The sequence below is a fragment of the Chiloscyllium plagiosum genome, unplaced genomic scaffold, assembly GCF_037043375.1.
Source record: "Chiloscyllium plagiosum isolate Xiang-an unplaced genomic scaffold, Cpla_swu_hap1 HiC_scaffold_7, whole genome shotgun sequence".
In the NCBI taxonomy this organism is placed as follows: Eukaryota; Metazoa; Chordata; class Chondrichthyes; order Orectolobiformes; family Hemiscylliidae; genus Chiloscyllium; species Chiloscyllium plagiosum.
In genome coordinates this window covers 52,255,492-52,283,315 of record NW_028270145.1, presented here as the reverse complement: position 1 = coordinate 52,283,315, position 27,824 = coordinate 52,255,492, and the positions used below count along the sequence as shown (strand labels likewise).

The 27,824-nt window shown below is 36.8% G+C and overlaps 1 protein-coding gene across 2 annotated transcripts in view; it reads right to left on the bottom strand.

Moving 5' to 3' along the window:
- ola1 (Obg-like ATPase 1) overlaps positions 1–27,824 on the bottom strand; it is a 236,025-nt gene that overhangs the window by 74,875 nt on the left and 133,326 nt on the right. For both annotated transcript variants that reach the window (XM_087989008.1, XM_043693599.2), the window contains exons 5-7: positions 24,347–24,522; positions 22,121–22,201; positions 21,718–21,815 (exon numbers count right to left, since the gene is read on the bottom strand). In XM_087989008.1, the coding sequence (XP_087845134.1) occupies positions 21,718–21,815; positions 22,121–22,201; positions 24,347–24,522 (355 nt within the window). The remainder of the gene's footprint in view (positions 1–21,717; positions 21,816–22,120; positions 22,202–24,346; positions 24,523–27,824) is intronic.

Genomic DNA, 27,824 nt, shown 5'->3' with positions numbered 1-27,824 from the left:
GGCATTAAATCAATCAGAGAGGAGGCATGCTGTCGGGTCCCCATCACCTTCCTTGCTCCATACCAATTAAGTCTATGGTAGGAAGGCATTACTACTCATTTAAGGGCCTCATTTCACTGCCACTGTTATGCCAGCTGTAAAGAACAGTGGAAATATCACAGAGGGCCAAATAATCAAAGTTACAAGTGCCTGGTGATGGAGGTGTCCTCATTCAAAGACATTCCTTCCTGATTTAGGGGTGCAGCAGCAGCAAACGAGAGGCTCACAAAGATATGTCCTTCCTTTGCTGCCAACCAATCTTCCCTGCAAAATCCACTCCACAGTCAGCCTCCCAATACTCACTTAGGCTTGGGGCAATCGACAAGCATCAACCTCAGCTGTGACTCCATGAAAATCTGCCAGTTCCAAATGGTCTTCAAGTTTCAGTGGGTGGGACCACCATTCTAAGGGTTCTTGATACTGCGTTAAGACCCACCACTTCCTCTTTAGTGCCACAGTGATATTTCCATGAAATATAACACACAACCTCCCACAATCTCCATAATCCACATGTCAAAAACAACACATGGAGCTACTTTTTTTCCACTGATATCTGATGTCTTTCGTTCCCTGAGAGTCTAAGCATTAAGTCAAAGGATAACTAAGGGCTATCAAAACCTCAGACCATGACAGGATTATGTTGTATTCACATTGGTCCAATGGACAATGACTATCCATCACCTGGGTATGTATATAGCAAGCATAAAGATGAAAAGATAAGAAAATCTTAAAATAGAGCAAGATGAAAATAGAAAGGTAATTGAGAAAAATAAGAGGCAGACACAAAAAAATAATAGAAAACAAATAAATTGGGGTTAATTAGTTTGTCAGCGGTGGCAGTCATGGTGCTGGTATGAGATCAGCAACAGTTAATTTAAAGTTTCTAAAATTAATTAATTATTAAAATTAAGTATCCATTGAATATTTGACATTCAATTATTTATTTTACATAAACTGCCCCTCTTTATTCTTCACCCTGTACCTGGATCTATTTCCATAAATTGGGCATCTTTAATTAATTATTTTTCCCGTTTCATTAAATTAGACTACTTTAATGTTAAAATAAATATACATTTTTTCACCTTTATACAAAAAAGTGGATCATAAATATAAATAGAAAGGAACCTGACAACAAAACATACAACAGAAAACCCAAACAAAATGACTACTATTACTTTGAGTTCATACTGTTTTATCAGAATAGTTACCAGTGTCAATGAAGTTCCTATATTTTGATGAATGAAAATGAATGTTGCAAGAGAACATCCTTGCTTCACGTTACATGTGCCCTTCATCTCTTTGCTTTTGCTTTCATCTTAAATGATGGTTTTGGTACACTCTCAGCATCCAAGACAGTCTGACGTGGAAAAGGAATAAATATTTCATGTGGAACATATTAAGTTATCACTCACAACAATGCTTACAAAGAACTAAAAAAATTTCCTTGAATGTTCGTGTTAAAGTTGTCGTCGTCTATTGCATATTTTTCAAATTTGGTGGCATGGGTTAAATATCCTGGCTAATCTCCACTTCAAACAGCATAGCCATTGAACCACTTCTCGTTAACATGAAAAATATGAGATAAAGTATGTCAAAAATTCAGGTCTTCTTAATCTGTAAATTCTTATTGAAATTTGATTGTGAGATAACAAATAAGGACATGTTTGGTTACGTTCATGCAGAATGAGAGAAAAGAACAATTTGTTTTTACCTTTCATTAACCAATCAACCATCATTATATACATAGTAAAATATGTACATTTTACTACATACGTCAGATATTTGAACATTAATAGAATTAACTCTGTCAATTACTCCACTGTAGAACAAACTAAAAACCAGGAAGTAATAGAGACACGCAAGAAGGACACTACAAAGGTGATTGGGGATTTTAACCTGCAGATTGACTGGGCAAATCTGATGAACAAAGTTAATAAAGTAGACAAATTTATATAATTCATCAGGAATTGTTTCTTAGAACATGATGTTACACAAACTGTCTGGGCACAGGCTATTTTAGATTTGGTCATGTGTAATGAGGTAGGATTAATAAGAATCTTGTAGATAATGATCCTCTAAGGGCTAGCAATCACCACATAGTGAAATTTCAAATGTGAAGGAAAGCAATTTGAATTGTAAGCCAAAGTCCTCAGCTTAAAAAAGGGCAATTACAAAATATGAAGAATGATTGTTTAAAACAAACTGAGAAGTAAAATTAACAGAAGGTCAGTAGATGAATAGTGGCATATATTTAAGCAGATATTTCCTAACAACCAGCAATAATTTATTCTGGTCAAAAAGAACACATTAAGATCAATGAACAACCTAATGCTAACAAGGGTGGTCAAGAAGGGTATCTAATCAAAGTTTAAGGCACAAGAAGTGACAAAACCTAGTGATGATCTAAAAGATTGGAATTTCTATTTGAGGAACGACCAGCAGAAGACCAAAAAGCCAAGAAAAAGGGAGAAGATCAATGTGAGTGTAAATTGGCAACATACAAAAACAAACAGCAAGAACTACCACAGGTGTCTATGAGTCCTTGTGCTGTAACAAAATATGTTCATCCAGGTGCGACAAGTAATTAAGAAAGCAATGGAACTTTGGCCTATATTGTGAAGGGATTGGAATCTAAAATTATAATAACCTTGTTACAACTGAGCATGGTGCTGGCAAGGCCACATCTCAAGTAGTGTGTGCAGTTTTGGTTCCTGTATATAATGAAGGATACAATGGCACTGAAGGCAGTTGAAGAGATTCAATAGGATGATTCCTCAGATGAATGGATTGACTTATCAAGATTGACCAAAATGTTTAATCTTTATTCATTAAAATTTAGAACAATGAAGGGTTACCTTATTGAAACATTCAAAACTTTGAGGGGATTCACAGGCTAGATGTTTAGAAGACGCTCCCACAAAGGGGAGAATATCAAACTTGGGGGAAGTTTTTTCAGAATAAAGGGGCACTCATTTAAAATGGAGGCGCGAAGGATTTTCTTTTCTCAGATGATAGTGAATGTCTGTGAAATTCTCTACTCCACTGAGTTGTGAGGGCTAGATCACAAAGGATTTAAAGAGCTGGGAATCAGAGTTTTGAAATATAAAGCAGTAGAAGGCTATGAGGAGCTGGCACATAAGAAGAGAGTTGAGGTCTGAGTAGATTAGCCATAATCTTATGGATTGGCAAGGCAGGCTTGAGGGATCAAATGTCATATTCCTGCTCCTATATCTTATGCTCTATGTACTTACCTGATAGTTATCTTTAAAGTGCACCGCTTATAAAAAAAACTTTTAAAAGTAAACTCAAAAGAATGCAATCCATGAAGGATAACCGAGCAACAATTAAGTACTTTTGCTCAACATATCTAACATCTCCCAGTCATGTTCTCCTATGTAAAGAAATTATGTGTGTGCGTAAGCTTTGCCATTTTATTAAATTATACACATTGCATTAGAACTATAATAATTTTAGTTTTATAACTTCCTTTAAGAACTTGATCAATGCCAAATTCTGAGTATTTTCTAAATATATAAAACAACATGCAAATCGCCATTGTTGGCTTAGACCAGTCCATATCATCATATTGGAACAAACTAGTTTCAACAGTACAGCTAACCAAGATCAACTGCACAGTTGTCAACAGTCTGTCAAGGTTCCCTAGGGAGGTAGCTTTATTGTCACCTAGTTGCAATTACACTGGTAATTTCTGTCGATTTTGGCATATTTTGACCTGTGAGTGTGAACAGATCATTTAAATTATATGAGGTTGTATTACGTCCTCCAAGAGAGGGGAAATGGGTATAAAAAAAATTGCTCAGTTTACTTATAACTTACAAACATTGTGAAATAACAGAAAAATAGTTTTTTCTTATGTACCAAATATGCAGAACTGTAGCTTTTTCAATTACATTCTTCCATTATTATATTCTATGAATATACTCTTCAGCGGGTAATTGTTACTGTATAAGAATGTATTCATACAGTTTGAAATGATGTGTTGGGAGTTCACAACATGTAGCTTTCCTGACCAAATTGTCCAATCCTTCCCATTCTCTTCTCAGCCCCCTAATGATGCTTCATCGTGACTTAGATTGCAGGACTCAGAAGGAGGAATATACAAGTAATCTACAGGTAACTACGGTGGCTGCACTGACGTTCCTAGAAATCTGACTGCTGGGAAGATAAAAAGCTTCCCACAGTGCCTTTGACTTTCTACTGCCACTTCACATCATGAGCTCATAGATGCAGTTTTATTTGTAGAAGATTCACAATAAGATGCATTAAGACATTCAGCAGGAACTCATTTCACACTGCACAAAGAGATTTCCTTTGAGGTTATTATTTGTTGCATCTGTGCATGGTTTCAGTATTTAAAAAGTCAAATTCAAAACTTTACAACATTATATGCAGCTTAAGTTGCATATTAAAAAAAAGTCTAGTAGTACGTAAGAAGCTACTGGCAATTGAAATTTGGTACTGCAATCCGCACATTAAGTGATTTTATTATCTGTTAAAATTGACATGTCAAAAATTAAGAAAAAAATGCCTGGTCTATGTTCTTTTGAGGGAAAAGACTCAAATTATGGAATTGAAAACAGAACAATTAATTTACCTATTCAGTAATCAATTGATTTCTACAGATTTGATGCATAATGGTTGCATTCGAGGTAGTTTTATCTACCAAATCTCAAGTTCATTTTATGCATGGAACTGATGTAACAGAAAATAAGAGACGTCCTGATGATAGGATAAAATAACTGGATTTGTAGCATGAGAAGTTAACTGATCCCACCCACTGTTGTTCAAATAGATCAAAACAATGTTGCCACTTGAAAAGTACAATAAAATATCCTATTAAGGGGATTTTGATGCCATGTTAAAAGTGTACAAGAAGAATGAAATCAAAATTACTTTTTATCTCAATTTTTCAAAGAAAAAAAAATCTAGAGTCTTTTTCATGGAACAAAGCGGCCATTTAAAAGGATGAAGTTGCTGGAGATGCAGAGATAGAAGTTTGATTGAAAGCGAGCAAATAATCTGTTGCTAGATATTTGTATGGGTGTACATGAGCTGGTCTTTGTATTTAATTGTATTCTCTACACTATCTTCAAAAAATATTGCTATGACTTCAACTATATAACAAATTGTCAGTGTATCATACAAATATAAAGCCGATCAAAAATAACTACATCCATGGATGGCTTACAGATAATTGCATCAGGGTCAGTTCAGATTAAATATGGCAACAAATAAGAGAATTAATCCTCAATGCTGGCCTGTAGGCCTCGAATGTAAAATGATATATCTGAATGAGACAGAGGCTGAGAGTATATCTGGGAATTTGGCTCAAAGTAAGGTTTAAAGCAGGGAGTCTCCAGAGTGAGGGGGAGCAGGAGAGGTTAAAAGGTGTGGATCAAGAGACCTGTGAATAGAGCAAGAAGCGAGCAAAAGAAGATAAAAGATCTGTATCGAGAGGCCTACCTACAGAGAGAACAGCTGCAGAATGACATCATGAACCACAACGTAACACAAGTGCAGGGAAAGCAGGTGACTGCTGAGTATTTCTAGTCTTTAAAGTTAATGTAAGGTCTTTCGTTTGTGCTTAGGTGTCTCACATTTTCTTTTCCTTCCTTTTCTTACAGGTAAGAATGGTTAAGTACAGTATGATAAGAATTGAGTAAAATAAAGTGTAAAGAGTCAGGGGATTCTTCACGTGTAAACAGTAGGGATCCTAGAATATTTAACTGATAAATAAAGTCCGATAGTGATGGCAGGACAGGTGATGTGTTGCTGCTGGACACCAGAGTGATCCAGGTAAAACACATCTATACAAAGTGTGCAGCTCAAGAAACTTCAAATCAGAGTTGAGGAGTTGGAATTCAAGCTGCAGACACTGCACCACATCAGGTAATGGTTACACCCCTCAAAATTAGGCCATCAAATTTGGTCTGTGATCAGGAACATGGGTGGGTGATGGCAGATGAAGCATATATGTGGATTCAGGGGTAAAGTTCAAGGAGTTTCAGCCCCAGCAATTGATAACAGTTATGAGTTCCTTGCGAGCTATGTAGACGAGAGAGAGGGGAATGCAGAATAATGAGAGAATTGACCACAGCACTATGGACATGGAGCCATTCAAGGAAACAGGAACATAGAAGTGGCAGGGAATAGCAGAATTAGTGTGATAGATACTGTTCTCTGCAACCATGAGTGCACGTCCTGAAATCTGTATTCCTAACCAGTATCAGGGTTAAGGACATCTTCTCAGAGCTGAGGAGGAACTTGGAGTGGGCAGAGAAGGATCCAGCAGTCATCATCCACATTGGTAACAATGACATTGATAAGTCTTTTTCCAAGAGGTTCTGTTGAAAAAATGTGAACAATTAGAACTTAAATTAGAAAGCAAAATCTCCAAGATTTTAGAAATACTTCTTCAGCCCCGGGGAAACTGACTCAGGTCAATAAAGTCAAGGAATTAAATGTGTGGCTCAAAGGTTAGTGTGAAAAGAATGGGTTTCAATTCACTAGACTGGCACCAGTATTGGTGCAGAAGGGTGTTGTTACGATGGATTAGGATTCACTTGAATCATACTTGAACCCTGATTAAATGAATATCCAGGGTAGTAGAGAGGGCTGAATAGCAGGGAGACGGTTCTGGAAGGAGAAAAAATTGACTTGTAAAGAAAGACAGCATTGTTGGGCAGTTATTTGGTATGATATCCAGGTTGGGACGAAAAGAGACAGAATGTACAAAGATAATTAAAAGCAGAAAATATGAATCAAAGGCAAAAAAATTATAAAAAAGCAAAACTAATAGCTCTTTACTTGAATGCACATAGTATTCATAATAAAATAAATGTATGATCTTTTAGCCATTGAGTATGATCTTTTAGCCATTATGGTTAAAAGAATATCCAAGCTTGGTATGAAATATTAATGGAGGACACATGACTTCTATTTCAAATCTGCTACCTCTAATCCTAAACTGTGATCTCTCAATACAATCTTCAATATAAACATAGCTGATCTCATCTCATCTCAGCCTCAACATCACATCCTTCCAGCTCTCCTTAATTTTACTCAATGTCTCGGAATCTACTGGACTCTGGGATACTGAATTCCACAGATTCACAACCCTTTGAGAGAAGCAATTCTTCCTCCTCTCTTTTAAATCAGCTACCTCTTGCCCTAAACCATGATCTCTAAAATTAGATTGTACACAAGGGGAAAACATATGCTCTCCGTCCACCTTTAAAACCTTGTACATCTCAATTAGATGCCTCTCATTGTTCTAAATGGTAGAGAATATGGACTTAAACCGAACCTCTTTTCATAAGACAAACTCCTCATCTCTGGAATCAATCTGATGGGTCAGTTAGAGAAGGAACAGCTTCACCAGGAATAAGGGGACTTTAAAGGCTGAATTCAAACAAGGTTAGCAGATGCCAGGTAAATTAAAACCAACTTGGCAGGTGTTGGATAAAGCAAGTGGTATCAATCTCAAATGTTATGATTTTATATAGATTGCAGAAGAAATACTATGGAGGATTGTTAAGTCATGGTACTCCATGTTAGATGGACATACAAAGAGAGAGCTTTGGATGAAGAGAAACAAAATTAACCATATCAACAAATTCTCTTTCTTAAGTTAGTTTTAAGAATGTGCTGTTTCTCAAAACACATCCAGTAAAATCTGCTGAGATGTAGAATTGCATTGCAAAAGCAAAAGGAATACAGTACTTGCTCAAAACTTGTGCCGGGTCATGTTAAGACCTCAAGGCATACTTTGGCTTTTGCAGCCAAAGTGGAAATGGCAGATAAGGGGGAAAGTTGAATAAATACTTTTCAGTCACAGGGTAGAACACATAGATAGTATTAAATACAATAATTATCAATAGCAAAATGTTTTAGGGAAACTTGTGGGGCTAAAGGTTAGTAAGCACCCGGGACCTGATGGGTTGCATCAGCAGATATTAATGGAAGCAACCACAGAGATAGTGGATGCTATACCACTAATCTTTCAAGAATCCTTTGATTTTTGGAAAGCACCAGAAGACTGGAAAACATTTTTAAAAAAGGGAATGGAGTATTGAAATAGTCTTGCTGATTTAATCAAGGCATTAGTTCTACCACATCCAGAATACTGTGAAATGCTTTTTTTGTCTCCTTATCTAAGGAAAGAGCAGAGAATTGTTACAACACCAAAGGAGGCCTATAATGCAGCATTCACAACTGTACATAATACTCCAGCTGAGAGCTAATAAGTATGTTATATAAATTTCAGCATCTCCTTGCTCTTGCACTCTCTATCCCATTAATAAAGCCAATAACATTACATGCTTTAATAACTGCTCCCTCCATCTGTCCTGCCACCTTCAAAGATCCATGCACATATACACCCAGGTCCCTTTGATCCTGCATCCACTTTAGAATTGTATCCCCTATTTGTTTGTCTTTCAAAGTTCTCTCTGCAAACGTGCATCACCTCCCACTTCTCTGCATTGAATATAATCTGTCACCTATCTGCCAAATCCACCAACTTGTAAATATCTTTTTGGAGTTCCACACTGTCCACCTCTCAGTATACAGTTCTTCAAAGTTGTGCATCATGCGCAAATTTTGAATTTGTGCATTGTACACCAAGATTCAAATCATTAATTTATATCAGAAAAATCAAGAATCCCGATGCTAACCCTGGGGAACTCCACTACGAACCTTCCTCCAGCCTGAAAAATATCCATTGACCATTACTTTGTGTCCTGTCTCTCAGCCAACTTTGTGTTCGTGTTAATACTGTCGCTTTTATGCCATGACCTATAATTCGACACACAAGAATGTTGTGTGTGTTGTATTTAAAACTTTAAAGCTACATCAGTTTTGCCCTGATTGAGACAGTCACCTCTTCAAAAAATTATAGCAAGTTAGATAAACATGATTTCCCTTTAAAAATGCATGCTGACTCTTCCTTATCAACCTATTTCTGTGAGACTAATAATTCCATCCCAAATAACTGTTTCTAGACGATCCCCCACCACTGATATACTGCCTAAAGTTTCACGTAGTTGATCCTCGATATGGAGTGTTTCTTTACGAGGAGAAGTTGCATATGTTGAGCCTGTATATATTGGAAATTGGAAGAATGAGAAGTGCCCTTAATGAGACATATAAAGTTTCTTAGGGAACTTGCATGGTAGATGCAAGGGGGCAAGTCATTTTCCTCTTGTCAGACATTACAAGGCCAGACGGTTGTCCATTTAAGGCAGAGGAGGACAACTTTCTTTTCAGAGGGTCGTAAGTCTATGGAATTCTTTACTGTAGAATGTTATAGACGCTATGTGATTAAGTATATTCAAGACTGACAGGAACAGATTTTTAAACCGTAACGGAATCAAGGATTAAGGGTAAAGGCAGGAAAGCGAACTTGAATTCTCAGGTCAAGCATGATCTTACTGAATGGTGGAATATTACCAATGGACTGGATGGCCTACTTCTGCTACACAAGTACTTATGCTGCCTGTTATTATTTTAAGGTGCAATAAACTGCCTACCTGCTGGCTTAAAAAGATATAACAGTTTCATAGTGGACCTAATTTTCCATATTTCACTTCAATTTGTGCCTGAAATGTGGAACATTGGCATGTGTGCATGCATAAATATTCCTAATGCTAGGCCAAAAGACTCAAAGTATAATCATTACTAATGTCCCAAAGGCTGTAAGTACTATACTATTGGGGCAGATACTTCATTGCAGTGCAACAATTTACTTGTTCGTTTCTTGTGTAACTTATGCTTGAAGATCAAATTACATTTGACTTGTTTTTGAATATTAAAAGCTGTTCACTGACTCCCCCTGCTTATCATGCTATTTCCATTAATGATAGCCCTTTTATTGTTTTGCATGTAGTAGTGCAGGAGGAAAACAAAAGCTGTTCAACAGCACATGCAGCCACTCTGTGATCCTCAATCAGTAGGATCCATGTGTCCTATCTCCCTCACATATAAAACTTACCAAAGAGTTGGGCATGGTGAGTATTCTATGATTTGTGCCACATTCTGCATTGAAAAACATTGGAAGTTTTTCATAACCATGTGACGTCTCAGTGCAAACTGCAGACTGCCTCCAATACATGCACTACCCATTATTAAGGTAATCACCATACTGTATTTCATTGCCATACTCACTCCAGGCATCTAACACTGCTGCCCATCTGTCCACACAGTTTTGTTTTAACTTCTTCATTGGATGTGCACAGCACTGGCCCAATTTGCTGCCAGTAATGTGTTGCTACAATAGTGACAATGGCCCATTTTCTTGAAATGCCATAGTTTTCGTGGCAATGGCAAATCCATGTAATTGCAGCTGTTCTTTTGTGGTGGTAAAGGTCATAGAATGGGAGGGCCTGAGGAAATAAGCTAGCTGAGTTGCTGCAGTGTATTCTGAAAGTACAGCATATTGCAGTAAATTAATGGCAGAGGGACTGAATACAGTGTCCAGAGGCATATCAATCAGGTTGATGGCTTTGTAAACATTATAAGGTGTAACTAATCTAGTTTATTTTCTTGTCATGATGAAATGCAGGACACTGATGCACAAGATAAATAACTGATGCTTTTTTGTTAAAGCAAGTCAGTTCACAAGGTCCAGTCGAGACACCTAACATTAATATTATGGGGATGTGAAATTTAAATAAATGGTTGGATTATTCATGGGTCAAAAATGCTTGTTTGTATAGCATTTGCCACAGTGAGAAAACATCTCAAAATCACTTTTGAAATGTTGTAATGTAGAAAATGCTACGAAGCCCACATGGTCATACATACTCATTCCTTAATCATGTGGCTTACGTTAAAAGAGACCATAGCTCAATTACTAGCTTATCAGTGATCAATACTTCTTCATAAAATTGGGCAGCAATTACAAAATGGAAATTGGCTGAGATGATGTCTATTTATCTTCTACACGAACCTAAGCATGTTTATCTGCCATGTTCCTGTATTGTTTTATTCCCATGTTCCTTCAAATGCTAGTCAGAGCCTGCCGGATGGCACTTGTTATACTCAATAAGGAGGAACAGCCTTTTGGCTTATATTCATCTTACTGTATGCAAGTATCTTTCCCCAAGCACTCGATGCTGTTGCTGTATTGGAATAAGACCATAAGACATAGGAGCGGAAGTAAGGCCATTCGGCCCATCGAATCCACTCCGCCATTCAATCATGGCTGATGGGCATTTCAACTCCACTTACCCACATTCTCCCCGTAGCCCTTAATTCCTTGTGACATCAAGAATTTATCAATTTCTGCCTTGAAGACATTTAGCGTCCCAGCCTCCACTGCACTGTGGCAATGAATTCCACAGGTCCACCACTCTCTGGCTGAAAAAATGTCTCCGCATTTCTGTTCTGAATTTACCCCCTCTAATTCTAAGGCTGTGTCCACGGGTCCTCGTCTCCTCGCCTAACGGAAACAATTTCCTAGCGTCCACCCTCTCCAGGCCATGTACTATCTTGTAAGTTTCTATTAGATCTCCCCTTAATCTTCTAAACTCCAATGAATACAATCCCAGGATCCTCAGCCATTCCTCATATATTAGACCTACCATTCCAGGGATCATCCGTGTGAATCTCCGCTCCAGTGCCAGTATGTCCCTCCTGAGGTGTGGGGACCAAAACTGGACACAGTACTCCAAATGGGGCCTAATCAGAGCTTTATAAAGTCTTAGTAGCACAACAGTGCTTTTATATTCCAACCCTCTTGAGATAATTGACAACATTGCATTGCCTTCTTAATCACAGACTCAACCTGCATGTTTACCTTTAGAGAATCCTCAACTAGCACTCCCAGATCCCTCTGTACTTTGGCTTTACGAATTTTCTCACCGTTTAGAAAGTAATCCATGCTTCTATTCTTTTTCCCAAAGTGCAAGACCTCACATTTGCTCACATTGAATTCCATCAACCATTTCCTGGACCACTCCTCCAAACTGTCTAGATCCTTCTGCAGCCTCCCCGCTTCCTCAGTACTACCTGCCTGTCCACCTAACTTTGTATCATCGGCAAACTTCACTAGAATACACAAACAGCATGTATGAGAAGAATTGGGGAATTTCCTATTCAATATATTACAATGTTCTGAGTCATCCTGGTGGGTTTGTGGTGTATGCTATCTTTTGATCCATCCCAATATCCAAAACACTGCTTCAAAATGTCTAATACTTTGAATAATTGTTTTGATGGGTCCGTGGGCCTCAGTGTATCTGTGTTTCACTACTCTTTATGGTCATCTCAATGACGTAATGAGCCAGGACTGCAATGAAAAAATTAGTCTTGAAGAAGCCATCATTGCTATCCACTTTTATTTTTAAATTAATGCTGGAGGAGTGACTGACTGAAAGTGAAGGTATCAGAACTATTTGCAGGGAAGTATCGTTTTGCACAATCTTATTTAGTGGTTACAAACTACTATAACCTAACGGAATGGAAACCTGAAAGAAAAAAAACAAGGTGCTGGAAACTGAAACAAAAACAGAAATAGCTGGAGAAACTCAGCACATCTATCAGCACCTGTGGAGAAAAAGTCAACATTTCGGGTCCAAAGTCTCTTCTTCAGAATTCACTGTAACTAGGCTGAAGTCGTTTGGGGGGTTATGAAGCCCAGACAAAGAATAACAGAAGGATGCACAAAGGAATGGAATATTGAGCTGGGGAAAAAGAAAAGCTGCTAATGGAGACCATTAGTGGATGAAAACGGGTTGGCTATGGTGAAAGCAGCCAGTGCGAGTGCGAGAATGAGAATGAGTTATGAAGATGTGGGCGTACTTTAAGAGAGTTAAAAGCAGCAGAACTACTGGACACAGCACAAAGTATTCTCAATAAGGCAACAATGTAACACTTGGTCAAACAACTTAATTAGCTCATTGCCTGGAGACAAAAACAAATTTGAATTCAGCCAGTTTAAATTATACACTAAAAATATCAAACTCCAATCAAGCTTGAATTGAGTATATTGACAATCTTAAAAGCCATTGACACAATCCAATGCTTTGGGGGTATAAGATCGGGGAAAATTGACCAGTTGAGGAGAACTGACAAGTTCAGCATGTAAACAGACTGCCTGAAAGTAGCTCTCTTAAAAGTACCTTTTTGATCAGTAATCTTGATGAAGAAATTCCTAAGAAGAAGAAAAGACGACACAGCAAGATCTGAACAGAAGAACGAAAGCTGCCTGGTTTTGAGATAAGAAGTCTTATTTTGTAAATCTTAATTGGGAGTTTTATCAGACTAGTATTATAGAAGGGAAGGTAACAGATAGGTTACAGCAAGGAATGGTAAATAGTTGTTCGTTAGTTATTCTCTGTTATACTTTAAGAAATAAAGTTGTTAATTTTTACTTTAAATAGTCCTTGGCCACTCGAATTTTTACAGATTACTGCACGGGATAAATCTTTTCTGTGTTGCTGGTTTTAAGTTAAGCAGGTGGGTTTATCCAGTGCCATAACAGAGTGAAAGGAAGAACGTGGAAGAAGATACTCAGGCCCTAAAATTATTGAATTTGATAGCGAGACCTGAAAGCTGCAGCCCCACCTGCTCCCGACACCAAATCTTGGTACCAACGTTTTCCAAGCTACAATGAATTCTGAAAGGTCACTGTACCTTAAGTGTGAACTTTGCTTTGTCTCCAAACAAGCTACCAGACCCGCTGAGTTTATCCAACAATTTCTGTTTTGGTGGAATAGCTACATGGGTGTGATCAAGAATGATTGGGCTTAGAACATGCAACCATGTGAAAAAACAGCACCAATATAGCTGAAAAAAATTGCATAGTTTCTTATTTTCCTGTTGTCTTCCAAATGGAGAAAGTAGTGAAATTACATGCTTTGCTAAACAAAAGTCATCTCTTTCCTAAAAACAGAAAGAACTGCAGTTACTGGAAATCAGAAACAAAAACAGAAATTGCTGGAAAAGCTCAACATGTCTGGCAGCATCTATGGACAGAAATCAGAGTTAATGATTGGGTCCAGATACCCTTCCTTAGAACTGTTGTGAGGAAGGGTAACTGGACCCGAAAAGTTTCTTGCCCCAGACACTGCCATCTCTTTCATTGGTTTGAACTGCAGAAACAAACTCAAACAAGCAGACACAACGCAACCAAAAAATATAGCCACATTACCTTACATCAAAGGGATATCAGAAATGACTTCTAGACTAATTAGACTCCTTGGCATCATGGTAGCCCACAAACCTACCAACATACTTGAACATCGACTAGCGAACCTGAAGTATCCATTAGATACTACCAGTAAAACTAACGTCATTCACAAGATACCATGCAAGAAATGTAAAAAACACTACATTGGACAAACTAGCAGGAAACATGCCCAGGATACATGAACACCAACTAGCCGCCAAAATACATGACCCACTATCACTAGTTTCCACACATACAGTGAAAGAAGGACACCACTTTGACTGGGACAACACACAAATCCTAGGACAGGTGAAACAAAGACAAACACGAGAATTCTTAGAGGAATGGCATTCTAACCAGAACTCCATCAACAAATACATCGATTTTGATCCGATCTACCTTCCCTTGAGAATAAAGAACTGGAAATAACATCAACCACCTTAAGAAACCAAGACCTATAAATAGAGAGGCGGGAGATAACACCAGCGCTTCACCAGAGACTCTCACTGATGTTACCTAGTCGTGGTGACACAATGTCTGAAAACAAACCTTCCAGCTCTGCGAGTGAACTTACATACTTATCCCGGAGTTACAAATCTTCTCAAAAACTGTTGATGTTCTATATCACTGCTGAACAAGCTGAAGACAAAATTCGGAAGAGAAGCAGGAATCTTGACAGATATTAGCATTCCTGTCATAGGGCAATAGTTGGCTATCAGACTGTAGACAATGATAACTCTTGTCAAATGAAAAACAGCTAGTGAATCTAGGTGTCCTTCAACACTTGCATATTAAGATGTTCCACAGATGGTACCAACACTGTAGCAATTTCTTTGATTTTTTTTATTCATTCATGGGATGTGGGTGTTACTGCCTCAAAACAACATTTATTGCCCATCCCTTGAGGTGGTGAGTTGCCTTCTTGAACCACTGTCGTCCTTGGGTACAAGGATACTAACAGTGTTGCTTGGGAGGGAGTTTTATAATTCTGACCCAGCAACACTGGAGGAACAGTGGTATACTTCTAAGTCACAATGGTTGTGACTTGTGGGAGAACTTGGGTGGTGTTCTCTTCTTGGTTTCTTCATGAGCTATCCTTTTCCTTCCAGATGGTAGAGGTCATGCATTTGAAAGGAGGCATGTTGGTGGGTTACTGCAATGCATTGGTGACTGCTACTATATATCATGGGGTAGCAGTATATATTGTAACATTTCCATTCAAGGGATGTGGGCATCAGCATTTACTGCCCAACTCTGATCTCTCAGAGGGCAGTTAAGAGTCAACCACATTGTTGTGGATCTGGAGTCACATGTAAGCCTGATCAGGTGAGGATTACAGATTCCTTCCCAAAGGATATTATCTGGATTTCTAAAAGAATCGATAATAGGTACATTGTCATCATTAGACTAGCTTCTAATTTCAGGATTTACTGAATTCAAATTTCATCATATGTCATTGTGGAATTCAAACCCATGACCCCAATGCAATAGCCAGGGGTTATGATGAAGGGCTTTTGCCCGAAACGTCGATTTCGAAGCTCCTTGGATGCTGCCTGAACTGCTGTGCTCTTCCAGCACCACTAATCCAGAATCTGGTTTCTAGCATCTGCAGTCATTGTTTTTACCTCAGGGGTTATGGGTTACTAGACCAGTGATATTGACATTATGCTACTGCCTCCCCTAACATTTATATTCAATGTGGTGAGTGGAGTGCCAATCAAGACGGCTAGTTTGTCCTGGATAGTGTCAAGCTTCTTGAGAGTTGGAGCTGTATTCATCCAATCAATAAAACTACAAATCATTCAAGACATCTTTCAGTTAGCATTGTGGCACATGCAGGTGGGCATCACAATACACAGACACCCGTTTCTGAGATTTTTATGATTATGGTTGCTCAGAAATGTCTAATAGAATTCTTTCAGATGCATTTCAGGAGAACAACTGGATCAGGATTTCAGTTCTTACAGTGAACTGAATGAGGGTTTCTCAACAATCAAATGCTAAGTTGGGTTGCTTTCTCTCATCACGCTGTGACAACTGGGAATCCGAACAATTTGCAAACAAAATATAACTCCAGACAGCCATAAATCCAGGCAAGTGATTTCTTGTATTTAGGCCCACGCAATTAGTTTAAATCTCATTTAATTTGCTTAACAATTAATCAATTTGAGTGTGGTATGTCCTGCTGTTCTTCTCATCACTCACAACAAAAGAAAAACAGGTTCAGATGTCCATAGGCACCACTGTACACAATCCTTATAACAGGAAAATTCAAAAAAAAAAGTGAAGTATCTCCATAAGTTACTAGGATAACCTTTTTAGGATAAATGCAGTAACGTTTTCACACGTTAGGTCAGATCATAATGTCGACAGATCTCCAGGAATACTCCACCCAAAGTTGGGTAGTGTTCTCAGGGATAATCAGTAAATAGGAAAAGATGCCAATACACAGCACTGGGACAGTCAGGTACTTCAGGCAAAAGTATAGTTCAGAAGTGTGAACCAAAATTTAATCAATAATGTATACAGAGTTAAATTATTGGATTTCAAATTTACAATAAAGTTCTTTCACTCTTAGATTAGATTAGGTTAGATTAGATTACATACAGTGTGGAAACAGGCCCTTCGGCCCAACAAGTCCACACCGCCCCGCCGAAGCGCAACCCACCCATACCCCTACATTTACCCCTTACCTAACACTACGGGCAATTTAGCATGGCCAATTCACCTGACCTGCACATCTTTGGACTGTGGGAGGAAACCGGAGCACCCGGAGGAAATCCACGCAGACACGGGGAGAATGTGCAAACTCCACACAGTCAGTCGCCTGAGGCGGGAATTGAACCCAGGTCTCTGGCGCTGTGAGGCAGCAGTGCTAACCACTGTGCCACCGTGCCCAATTGACCCAATAAAAGAAATGCTATAGGCATGAGGGTGCTTGAGCTCCCATAAACTCAAATTAACCAGTATTCTAATCAGATAAATTCACCATTTGTAAAGCTTCACATCAACTTCGACAATGCTCATCCTTACTGTAAAATAACATAGGACCTCTGAGCGGGAGTAGGGCAATCGATCCTTTAAGTCAGCCCTACCAATCTATAAGATTATGGCTGATCTGTCCCAGTCCTTAACTCTTTTGTGCCAGCTCCTCATAGCCCTAAACTCCTTGATATTTCAAGAAAAAAGGTCTCCCTCCTCTTTCAATGCATTCAGCAACCTAACCTCCACAATTCTATGCAGTACAGAATTCCAAACATTTATTATCCTCAGAGAAGAAATTCATTTTCATCTCAGCTTTAAATGAATATTCCCTTATTCTATAATCATGTTTCATAGTTGAATATTCCCCAACTAGTAAAAGCTTCTCAACAAATCCCCCTATCAAGGTCCTTAAAAATGTTGTACATTTCAATAAGAACACTCCTCATTCATCTAAAATGCTAATAAATAAAGGCTTTCCTCCATCCCAAGAATCAGTGCAGTGAATCTCTTTTGAAGTGGCTCTCATATGAGCATATCCTTTCAAGAATGGGGACCAAAACTGTACTAGCAAAACAGCCTTCACTAAAGTGACTTTGCCAACGATACAAAATGGACATATCCATGATAATGTATTTCAACTTTGGTATTTGATCCTTGCTGAAAGTTTCATTTGACAATTTTCATACACAAGTAGCATAATACAATAATCAGATTATTTGTATAAACTAAGAGGTTAAAAAATAGATAGATTACTACATTGCAGAAATGTATGTATTATACTCAGAAATAATGAAACATTTACAACAGATGAAGAGCTACTCACGTTAAACATGCCTTCCTACACTGGGTCCAATGTCCCACAGGTCACAGTGCATCAAGTACTTTTTTTTAAAAAACTGAACAGGTTGAGGTGGCACAGATTCAAACCAAGAAATGTGCTCAATTTTCTGAAGTATACCTCTTACTGCTTTGTTAACAGATCATATTCATTCCAGCATAAAAGTACCCCCAAAGCTCAGTTACTACAAAACCCACAAAGTGGATTCATAATCTAGATGGAAAGGTCAGACATATAAATCACTGATCTGAAATTTAGCAAAGAAATTACAATCAGCCTTAATGTCAAGAGGAAAATAAGATAGAAGTGCTTCCAATCTTGACTATTACCAACATAATATAAAACTTTGAATTAAGTTAATTTAGAAACAGTAGTTTTTGTTATAAACACAATTCCAGGTTAAAATCCACATAGTAATCATGATTAAAGATAAATGTGATCATTTATCTAGAACTTGTCTGTAATACACGGGTTCCACAATTAAAAAATTGAATCATGGCATCCACTAGAATGGGAAGGTGCTACAGTCCGACAATGTTTGCGGAGAATTGTACTGATTCAAAAGACTGAAAAAGAACACACAAAAAAAGGAAAAATAACCAAGCATGAGCATATAAAATACAACCATGGTTTTTCCATTTTACTTTTAAATCACATTTTCTTCAACATGGCCAAGTGACAGGAAATGTAATTTGGCACAAGTTGGCTAGCTGACAGTTCCTCAAAAACTATTTGGAACATAATATAGAGGTTCAACAATAATCCAAACTCTTGCTGCGCTGATTTTATTCTTTGTAAGATAAGTGGAGATGTTGAATGTCCAAGAAATACTGTTTGACAATTACAAAATGCATAAGGAGAGAGATGCATATATTGGGAATGGAATATTTTTGCCATTTCAGGAAACAGGTAATTAAGTACAAGCTCCTCACAACATGCCATTCGTCCAACATTCAATGGCAACTGTTATTATGCATAATGCAAATTTTTCTACTTCAACGGCATGTGTGGCCTTTTAAAGGCTGGGTCAAACTATGGACAGCTTGGGTCAATGATTATGAAAAATGGGAAAGAAACAGCTCATATTACTTTAGTACATAGTTTTTACTGCCAGAAAATAGATAACTTGCAGATCCCACTTTCTCATGCTGTTACAACCCTGAAACAAAATAGCAGTTTACAAACCAACCATCTTAGTCCTCCATGATCCAACAGGTTCTGTTATTTTGATCTATAGCAACAAGATTCACAGAAAACTATACTTGTAAGATTAGCTGGCTCCATTCAGATGAGATCTTTTGAAAGTGCAGTTAAATAGGAGGAATAGACCTCAGCAATCTCTGGTGTTAACAGCTTATTTGGAAAATAGAAATTTCTTACGTGCTATACCAGGAGATTTGACTGTTGAACTAAGCTTATTGTAGTTAGCACATCATCAGCAATACAGTTCTTCCAAAAGCATAAATTTTAATCATACTGCAAACCTGATATCATTGCCAGAGAAAAGAAATATGCCAACAGAAATGTTTTTCTTTGCAATATTTTCTTTTCTGTAAAATCACTTACACACTTATCAATACCACTTTTTTCAAACAGCCTTTCAGCCTCCAACACATCTGTTCTTCATTGTTCGACACCGGACATTCATAAATGAAATTAAATACTTGAGTTCTACTAAACTTACAGCATCTTCCCTTGAAACAATGATAATTCCTCCAACTAAAATGGATCAATAGATGTAGAAAGAAACCAATGAATTTGCATAGTATTAAATATACTTCATTTTTGATAGTTTTCAAATATTTATCAACATTGATTTATGTACTGTAATACTGAAAACAGAAAAACAAGTAAATGAACTTGCTTCTTTTGCAAGTTTCTTTTTCTGCATCACTCTTCATCACAGACTAAAGATGCATTACAATTGAATTGTTAAGGGGCTTCAAGCAATAGTCAATTAACACACCAATACTTTGTTCAGTTGCCTACACAATCTTTTGTTCTTCACTTAACAAATACTATAAATTCCAATCAAACGTAATTTTGTTAAGTAAACTGCTTCCAAACATTTCTGAAAACCAAGATGCAATAGTCAAGACGCTAATTAAGGAAGAGGTGGCATGAATTCAATCTACACTAACTATTCACATCTGGAAAATAAGATCCTGAACTAAAGGGCTGACTGCTCATTATACTACCTCAGATGCACAGACGACTGTTTTGCTACTTTTACAAGTTTTTTTCACAAACCCAGAAACAAAACTATGCTGCATAAATAAGGATTAAAGCTCTGGCATAATGTATATTAAAAAGGGCAATCACCTTGCTTCTGACCCATTTCAGTATTTGCCATTCCTTATCATGAAATGCTTCCACTCATAAATCTATGAGAAATACTTCTTTAATAATTTCTTTATGGGAAGGGATGTGCAGGAGGTAGCCAGTGACTTGCTGGAGGGAAAATAAGAACAGCAGGCAGCAAGCCATTGAGAAAAATGGCCATGTGGTAAATCTGCTTTTGGAACATCACTCGCCTGTATTGGCTTTTATCTTTTGACAAACACAGACAACAGTACAGAGTAGCATTTTTTAATGCTCTGATTGAACAAACCACAACAGATTTCACAAACTAAGCTTGTTTTGTCGTAGTTAAGATCAGTTATTTTAGTGAAAACCATGTTTAATTTTTATCGATAATTTCTTTTGAATCTGCCATAAGCTAATCGGCACTATAACTGGTCCAAAGTAAAGATGGGACATCTGCAACAAGCAAATCATAGACGGCATCTTCTGAAAGTCTGCCTACTATTAGGGTCTGGAAGTAGTATTGCTGCACAATTACAGCCAGCAATTTCCACCAGTAATCATCTCTATACAGGTGCGAGATGCTTTCAGTATAAGGAATCTGTCTCATTACCTGAGATAGACCGATATATGTTTATAAATATCTCTTTCATATCCATATAAAAACATAAAAAAAAGCACCAAAACCAGGAAAAAGGTACTGCAACAACACAGCTTACAATATATCAATTGAGGCCAGGTAACAATAGGTTCTTATATGTCAGTTAAATTATGAACACTGACGAGCAGAAAGGTAGATTAATACATATTCACTTATTTAACACTGTTCCTCTTGTGGGTAGGCAGCTTACTATACCATTTGTGTACTATATTCTAAACTATAGCAATTACTTTTCATTATTTCAAGCAAGCGTGCAATTAAGAAATATTCTGTGGTCCTACACATTTCTATAGTTTTCATTTATTTTAATCATAATTAGATAATCTCTCCAGATGCACATTCTAAATATTCATACATTCAGGCACAAATGAATAAATTATGTAGATGAGAGTACTTTTATTCTTCATTATTCTGGATTCCTTTAATGGAAAAAGTGGAAGAAGAAACTTCATGAAATTAATGAACCAGAAAATAATATAATTCTTACTCAAGTAAGTCAGTATGATACACTTACATTTATATACATTTATCAGACCTTTTAAAAATTATTTGAGATATAGTATGACATAAGGCAAAGTACAATTCAAAATTCTATATGAGGAACATTTGTGATTAGGTTTTACAAACACCAATAATCAGATTGAGACTTATTTTTGAAATTCCAATTTCTTCTACATAAGAGATCTGTAAGAGACTCACCATTTATTCTTCTTTCTGATGTAGTCTTTCTCAGACAGGTTAACCAAATAAATCATTGGTTTTGATGTCAAAAGTAAATGTTTATTCAATACATCAATCTGAGAAAGAATGCAAAAGATCAACATTAGAACAAAAATTGTACGTAGTTTGGGTATTCCTAAAAATTGGCAGAAACCAAAATGCCTTTCAATTTAAGCAGCTTTAACCTCACTCCACGGAAACGCGAGCCATCTCAAATAATCAAGAGACTGAATGGCTCCCTCTGACCCAAAGAAAAATGTTGAATTATGCAACAGTCTTTACAACCTAATTACAAGATTTCTACATGGTAAAGTGACATCTAAGAGATTAAAGAAACAAGGCAACAGATATTAATAAATCCAAGTGTACATCAAAGTCTTACCTCTTTGTCATTCCAGTCATGATAGAAGCGTACATGTTTCGTTTCATCGATAACCCAATTCTTGACTTTGCACATTATGTCCTGTAAAGGATCAAGAGAAAAGCAGGGGCATTACAATATTTTAAAAGGTAAATCAACACAATAGGAACTGGATAATTAATCAAGTTGTTAAAAAGCAGCCAAGTGCGATTTATTTTGAAACAGAAATTTTGAGAACGGGGGAAAAAACACAACTTACAGCTAATGTTAATTTTTAGATTATATAAACATCATATTATGTGCTTCTTGCCCTGAAATATGCCCTTAACACTGATTGTATAAGAAAGCCACACAGGAACCAGAAAAAGGAGTGAGGAAAGTAAAGCAAGAAGTTTATTTTAAATAAAACATTAATATATCTATCTAACCTTACAAATGAGTCAAACTGGTGCAAGGCATCTCCTCTATTTTTGTGTTTTTGCCAATACCTCCCCCTTCCAAAAACTGAACAGGGGGGAGAAAAAACCGCTTCAATTCCACAATAGTAACAGAATCATGCTGGTGACCTCCAACCAGCTGCATTCAGCTTCAGAACATCTTTCTCAACAGGAATTCTAAAGGGTTTCTAGTCATCAAGCTTGTGTGCATTCAGAAGGAGCAACTGCAGGAAGAGACAACTTGCTTTGTTTCTCTGTCCTTTCCTTAAAGAAAGATTAATCATCTGTGAAATGGAAACGGCAAACAGCAAGTGACACAAACTGAACCCTTCAAGCTTTTCCTTATCCATTTCATTGCTCTGAATCAGGAGCTGCGTGTGGCATGATTCTCGTCACAGGCAGGTGTTAATAAAAGACACACCAGCCTAAAAGGTCAAACTCAATTCTTGCATTTAGAAGGGTGCATGGTCTGCTTTCCTTAAACACAATTTTAAACTTAAAACCTTTAGCCAAACGAAAATACAAACTACAAAAAACATTAAAATTTATAATGGCCAATTTATTGACACATTCTAAGATAAATTCTATAAGAAGTCGACAATGCTACCTTACACGTGGTTTCTCTTACAAAAAAAATCAGAGATTGCACAATAGTGTAATAATGAGTTTCAAAACTATAAGATGTAATTGTGGCTCATGAAAACTACACCAATATGGAAAGGACAATTATTACATTTTTCAGCATCTAAAAAATGGAAAAAGGAAATGCAAAGTCAATCACTTGCAGAGCAGGTCTCTATCAAAACTGAGTTGATGTAAAAATTCATTATCATTTTATCACAACAAGCAAAATCCAATTCGGTTTCAAGAAAAAAAGACAGACTCCTTTACCATCAACCAAGATTATGGAAGTTAACAAGAGAAAACGTACGTCTACAAAACCTAATAGATTTTCTTTGCTCTCTCAGTCCCTTTTCACAAGAATTACATACCTAATTAATTGAGTTTAAGAATTAAAATCTCAATTTTTTTTAAACTTAATAACATGACACAAAGCATTCATGCATGCATAAGAATGTAAAAATGTTGGACATAATGTTTACAAACTATTATTTAAACCTTAAAAAGGCTTTCAGGAGATTTCACTTGGCATCTTTACATCAACCTTTGACAAGTGATGTAGCCCATTTTTATTCATTGCCTAAAATTGTCAGCAATTATGTGCGTCACTGGCCACCTGCAAATTCTGAATGCCTGCTCCAGCCATCATTGCAAAAACCAATGTCAGGAGGATTAATCTAAGAAAACACAGAGTCCGTTAATGGTTTCAGCAGGTGAAATTGCCCAGATGGTTAATACAACAAATAGGCACAACAGTTTCGCCAAAACAGATGACAGACAAAATAATAAAGTCTGCTAAAGCTTTGGCCTTTCTAACAAACGGACATGATCATCTTGCATTAAAAAAATCAGAAACTGATACTATTTTTCCTGTCACATCAAGGATTTAAGCAATGCGGTTAAAGATTTCTGTCGTGTTCAAAACATATGAAAAGGCTGTGCAAGTACTTCCATTCGTCTAGCGTTCTGACCCTAGGTTAGCTACTGAATGAATTACTCAGTGCTAATGATGTCTACAATTCCTGGCATCAGACTTATAATTTATATACCAAAATATCACATTAAACTCAGCCCTTTAATATATTTGTCAGTGAACGGTCCAAGGATAACCAGCAGAAAGTAGACTTCAACAGTAAGTTTCAAATACTTCACGAGGTTATGGGGAAACATTTTTTTTTAAAATACTTACATATTCAGGTTTTAGTTTTTTGTCACCCCCCCTTACTGCCACTTTCTCTAGTTTGTCAATGATGGGTATAATTAGCTCTTCATCCTTTAGTCTCAGTTCTTCATGAATAATTTCAATATCCCGAACAGGATCCACATTCCCTTCAATGTGAACAATTTCATCATCTTCAAAAGCTCCTGAAAGAGACATTTTGTGAAATTTTAAAATATGATTGTTATTAAAAAGTTAAAGATACTCTATTGAACTGAATCTCTCAATTCTATCTAGACTGTAGTGACAGAAATTGCTAACAAATTGAAGAAAGCAATGGTATGTATGCAGCATATTGAATATCGCTTTTAATTCTGAACTCAACCATTCTTGTTTCAATGAGAAATTAAGTACAAATTTCAAAATAGCTGAATTCATCTGCCACAGCTCTTCTCAGAATCAATCTATTTTATCATTCGGGCTCCGACGGTGATTAGATAATGAACCACTCAGACACACAATTTACACAGCAGCTAATTTCATCGTCCTGATTCCAGGGTATAGATTTTAGGGGGCCATGAAAAGAGCAGATGAAGGCGCATTTGTCATATGTGAGTGACAACTATTCACACAGTTTGAAGAAATGGTACTGGCCCTTATTAGGTACACATGCTATTATCACATATTTAAAGTACAGTTAGGGCCATAATTTTAAATTGCCAACTGGAAACATAAGGGTAAAACAACCAGATATTACTGGAGTATGTGTACTGACTCATGCCCTTCCATGTCATTTTTATTCAGCTTATGCAAAACAAACTGCATGAATGTGATTCCAAAGAGCTGCAACTATAAATTACCACAGTCAAAGAAAGCCATAAAAATCAGGCAACTATCAAGCAATGAAATATCAGTTTAATATAGACTGCAATTGCTGGACAGTTATTCTGAAAAGAATAGACTGCAGAGAACATAAAGGCCACCCTCACAAGTCAAGTATAATGATTCATTACTACAAAAGGTTACCGCATATTATGGATTTTTCTAAGTCAGTTGCAATTGATAAGAGTGGAACATCACTGCCTTATTTTTTTTTCTGCAGTTGATTTTCACTGTTGTACGTTTTTGAGAATTAGAGTCAAAATCTTCAGTAGAAAACTGTCATTCTCAATTTTTAAAAAAACCATTAGCTTTAGCAGAACAAGCCTATAATTTCATAGGAATACATGTATTAACAGTTCATTTGCAGTTTTGTTAATATGCTGGTGAAATGGCTACAGACACTCATGTTCACGTGATTAATGAGATAGTAGAAGGTCACAACCACGTATGGAAGATAACGGATAAACCAAATAAGTTGGTTTTTATGATGAAGTAATTAGGCAAAATAAATTACACATTTGACTATAGAATACAAATTCAGCATTTACTTCACAACTTTACTATATGTAACCATCTAAGCATAAATGATTAATGTGTAGAAAATTTGTATTTCTGAATAGAGGCATAACAGAGTATATTTTCTAGTGTTAATAATTTTGAAGTCTGGGGCATGACACAGCAAGTTTCATTCAGCAACTTCAGACTATTGTTGATCATTCCTAATGATAAATGATGTAAAGGTCCTGATGGATATTGAACTTGGAGCCGAACTTGCACAAAAAAACACAAGAATAAAAAATTGCATTTACACAGCCTTCAAAAGGACTACTATTAAAAGTTCAGTCAATCTTTAGGTTGATCATCGATGTTCCTATTTTAGAAATAATTTAGTAATGTTTCTAGGGGCAAAATAAATATTCAGATGGGAAAGAAGCAATCTCACTTCTCGATGGATTATCAAGTGCATCTATGATTATAGAGGTGATTGCTAGAAGGGGCACTTTGCCTGGCATTTCAGAGCACATTTTCTAGAGGACATTTATGCTTCAAGCCAGGTGGGTAACAGAGAATGGGTACAACAGCCATACAAGCTACACACAAACACAGAGGCAGAATGAAAAGTTACACCCTAAAGAAGCTGCCATAAATACATGGCATTAATTGTTCCATGTTTAAAATTGACAATGGCATACCACATCCATGTAATTTAAGAGGATGGATTGTTTATGATGGCCATATTCTAAACGTACATTAGATTATAATATAGTAGATATTAGATATAAATATAGAAATAATCTTGGTACTGGAAAAAACAGTGAAACACAGGGATAAGTAGGTAGCCCATAACAACATGTAGTCTTTACAGCTGGAAAAAAAACAGCAATAAGCTACAGGCTATAACACATCGATCCTTCTTATATGTGCAAATTGTGCCTGCACAGAAGCAAATGTAACAACATCGTTTTAAAAAGGTGGGAGGAGCTAGACCAGTGTATTAGTTGTAGGCAGCACCTGAAAATTAGTGAGACTACGGGAATGCATGTGTTAGCTCATGGTCAGGATAGATTTGCTGGAGGCAAATTACATCTGACATGTTTAAGTCTTTTTTCCCCTGAGGATGTAAATAACTGGATGAAGAGATGTGTCACAGATTTCACAACATGTTGCAGCCAAAAAGGAAGCAGGTATTACATGGGGGAACGTGGCAGAAATGGATAAAAAGTTTGTCAATACATAGGTGACAAAAGAAAACGAACAAAAAGAATAAATTAAGTTAAATGGATATTGCTCAGCCTGGAAAATACCCAGAAATATTGTAACCTATGAGTTAGCATTATGATCATTTCAGCTAATTTAGATTAAGGCATAAGAATAAAATCTAAAATTTACGGCTAACTGAAAATAGTTTGATACGTTTATAATATGTGGCAGGAAGGTATTAACATGTTGTCAGAAGAAGCAGATAAATGAAAACTTCAAAAGTGATGGAAGAGATCTGAGAAGTAATACAGAACAAACAGTGGGACTAACCTTTAAAGAAAAGGCACTTAAGAGTTACATCACCAAAGATACTCGAGGGTTTCAAGTATCTAATGCATTGGAAAGCAAGTTAAAGGTAGCTGATGACATTAACAAAAATTGGATAACGTCTTGCATCTGATAAATAAAGGCACATTGTGACATTTGCACAAAACGTGGCAAGAGCTGCAATCAGGAATACTATACAATTCTTAGTACACTAATGTAGAAAGGACATTAAAGAACATATGGCTTACATTTTTCAGAAAAATGTCCAGAACTGGAAAACGAAGAATGCTATTTTCAGTGGTGAGCATTTAATAACATCTCTAAAACTATACATATTTTAGGTAGTGACAACAGAAAAAGACTTCTGCGAAATGAATGACAGTATTAGGCAAGAACTTTCAAAAGCTGATTGGAGGCAGACATTCGCAGATAAAGGGATGGCTGGAAAATGGGTAGCCTTCAGAAAGTATATTCCCTTTAGGGTGAAAGGAAAGGCTGGTAGGTATAGGGAATGACTGAAGAAATAGTATGTTTGGTTAAGAAAAAGGAGGAAGCATATGCAAGGTATAGATGGGATAGATCAAGTGAATCCTTAGAA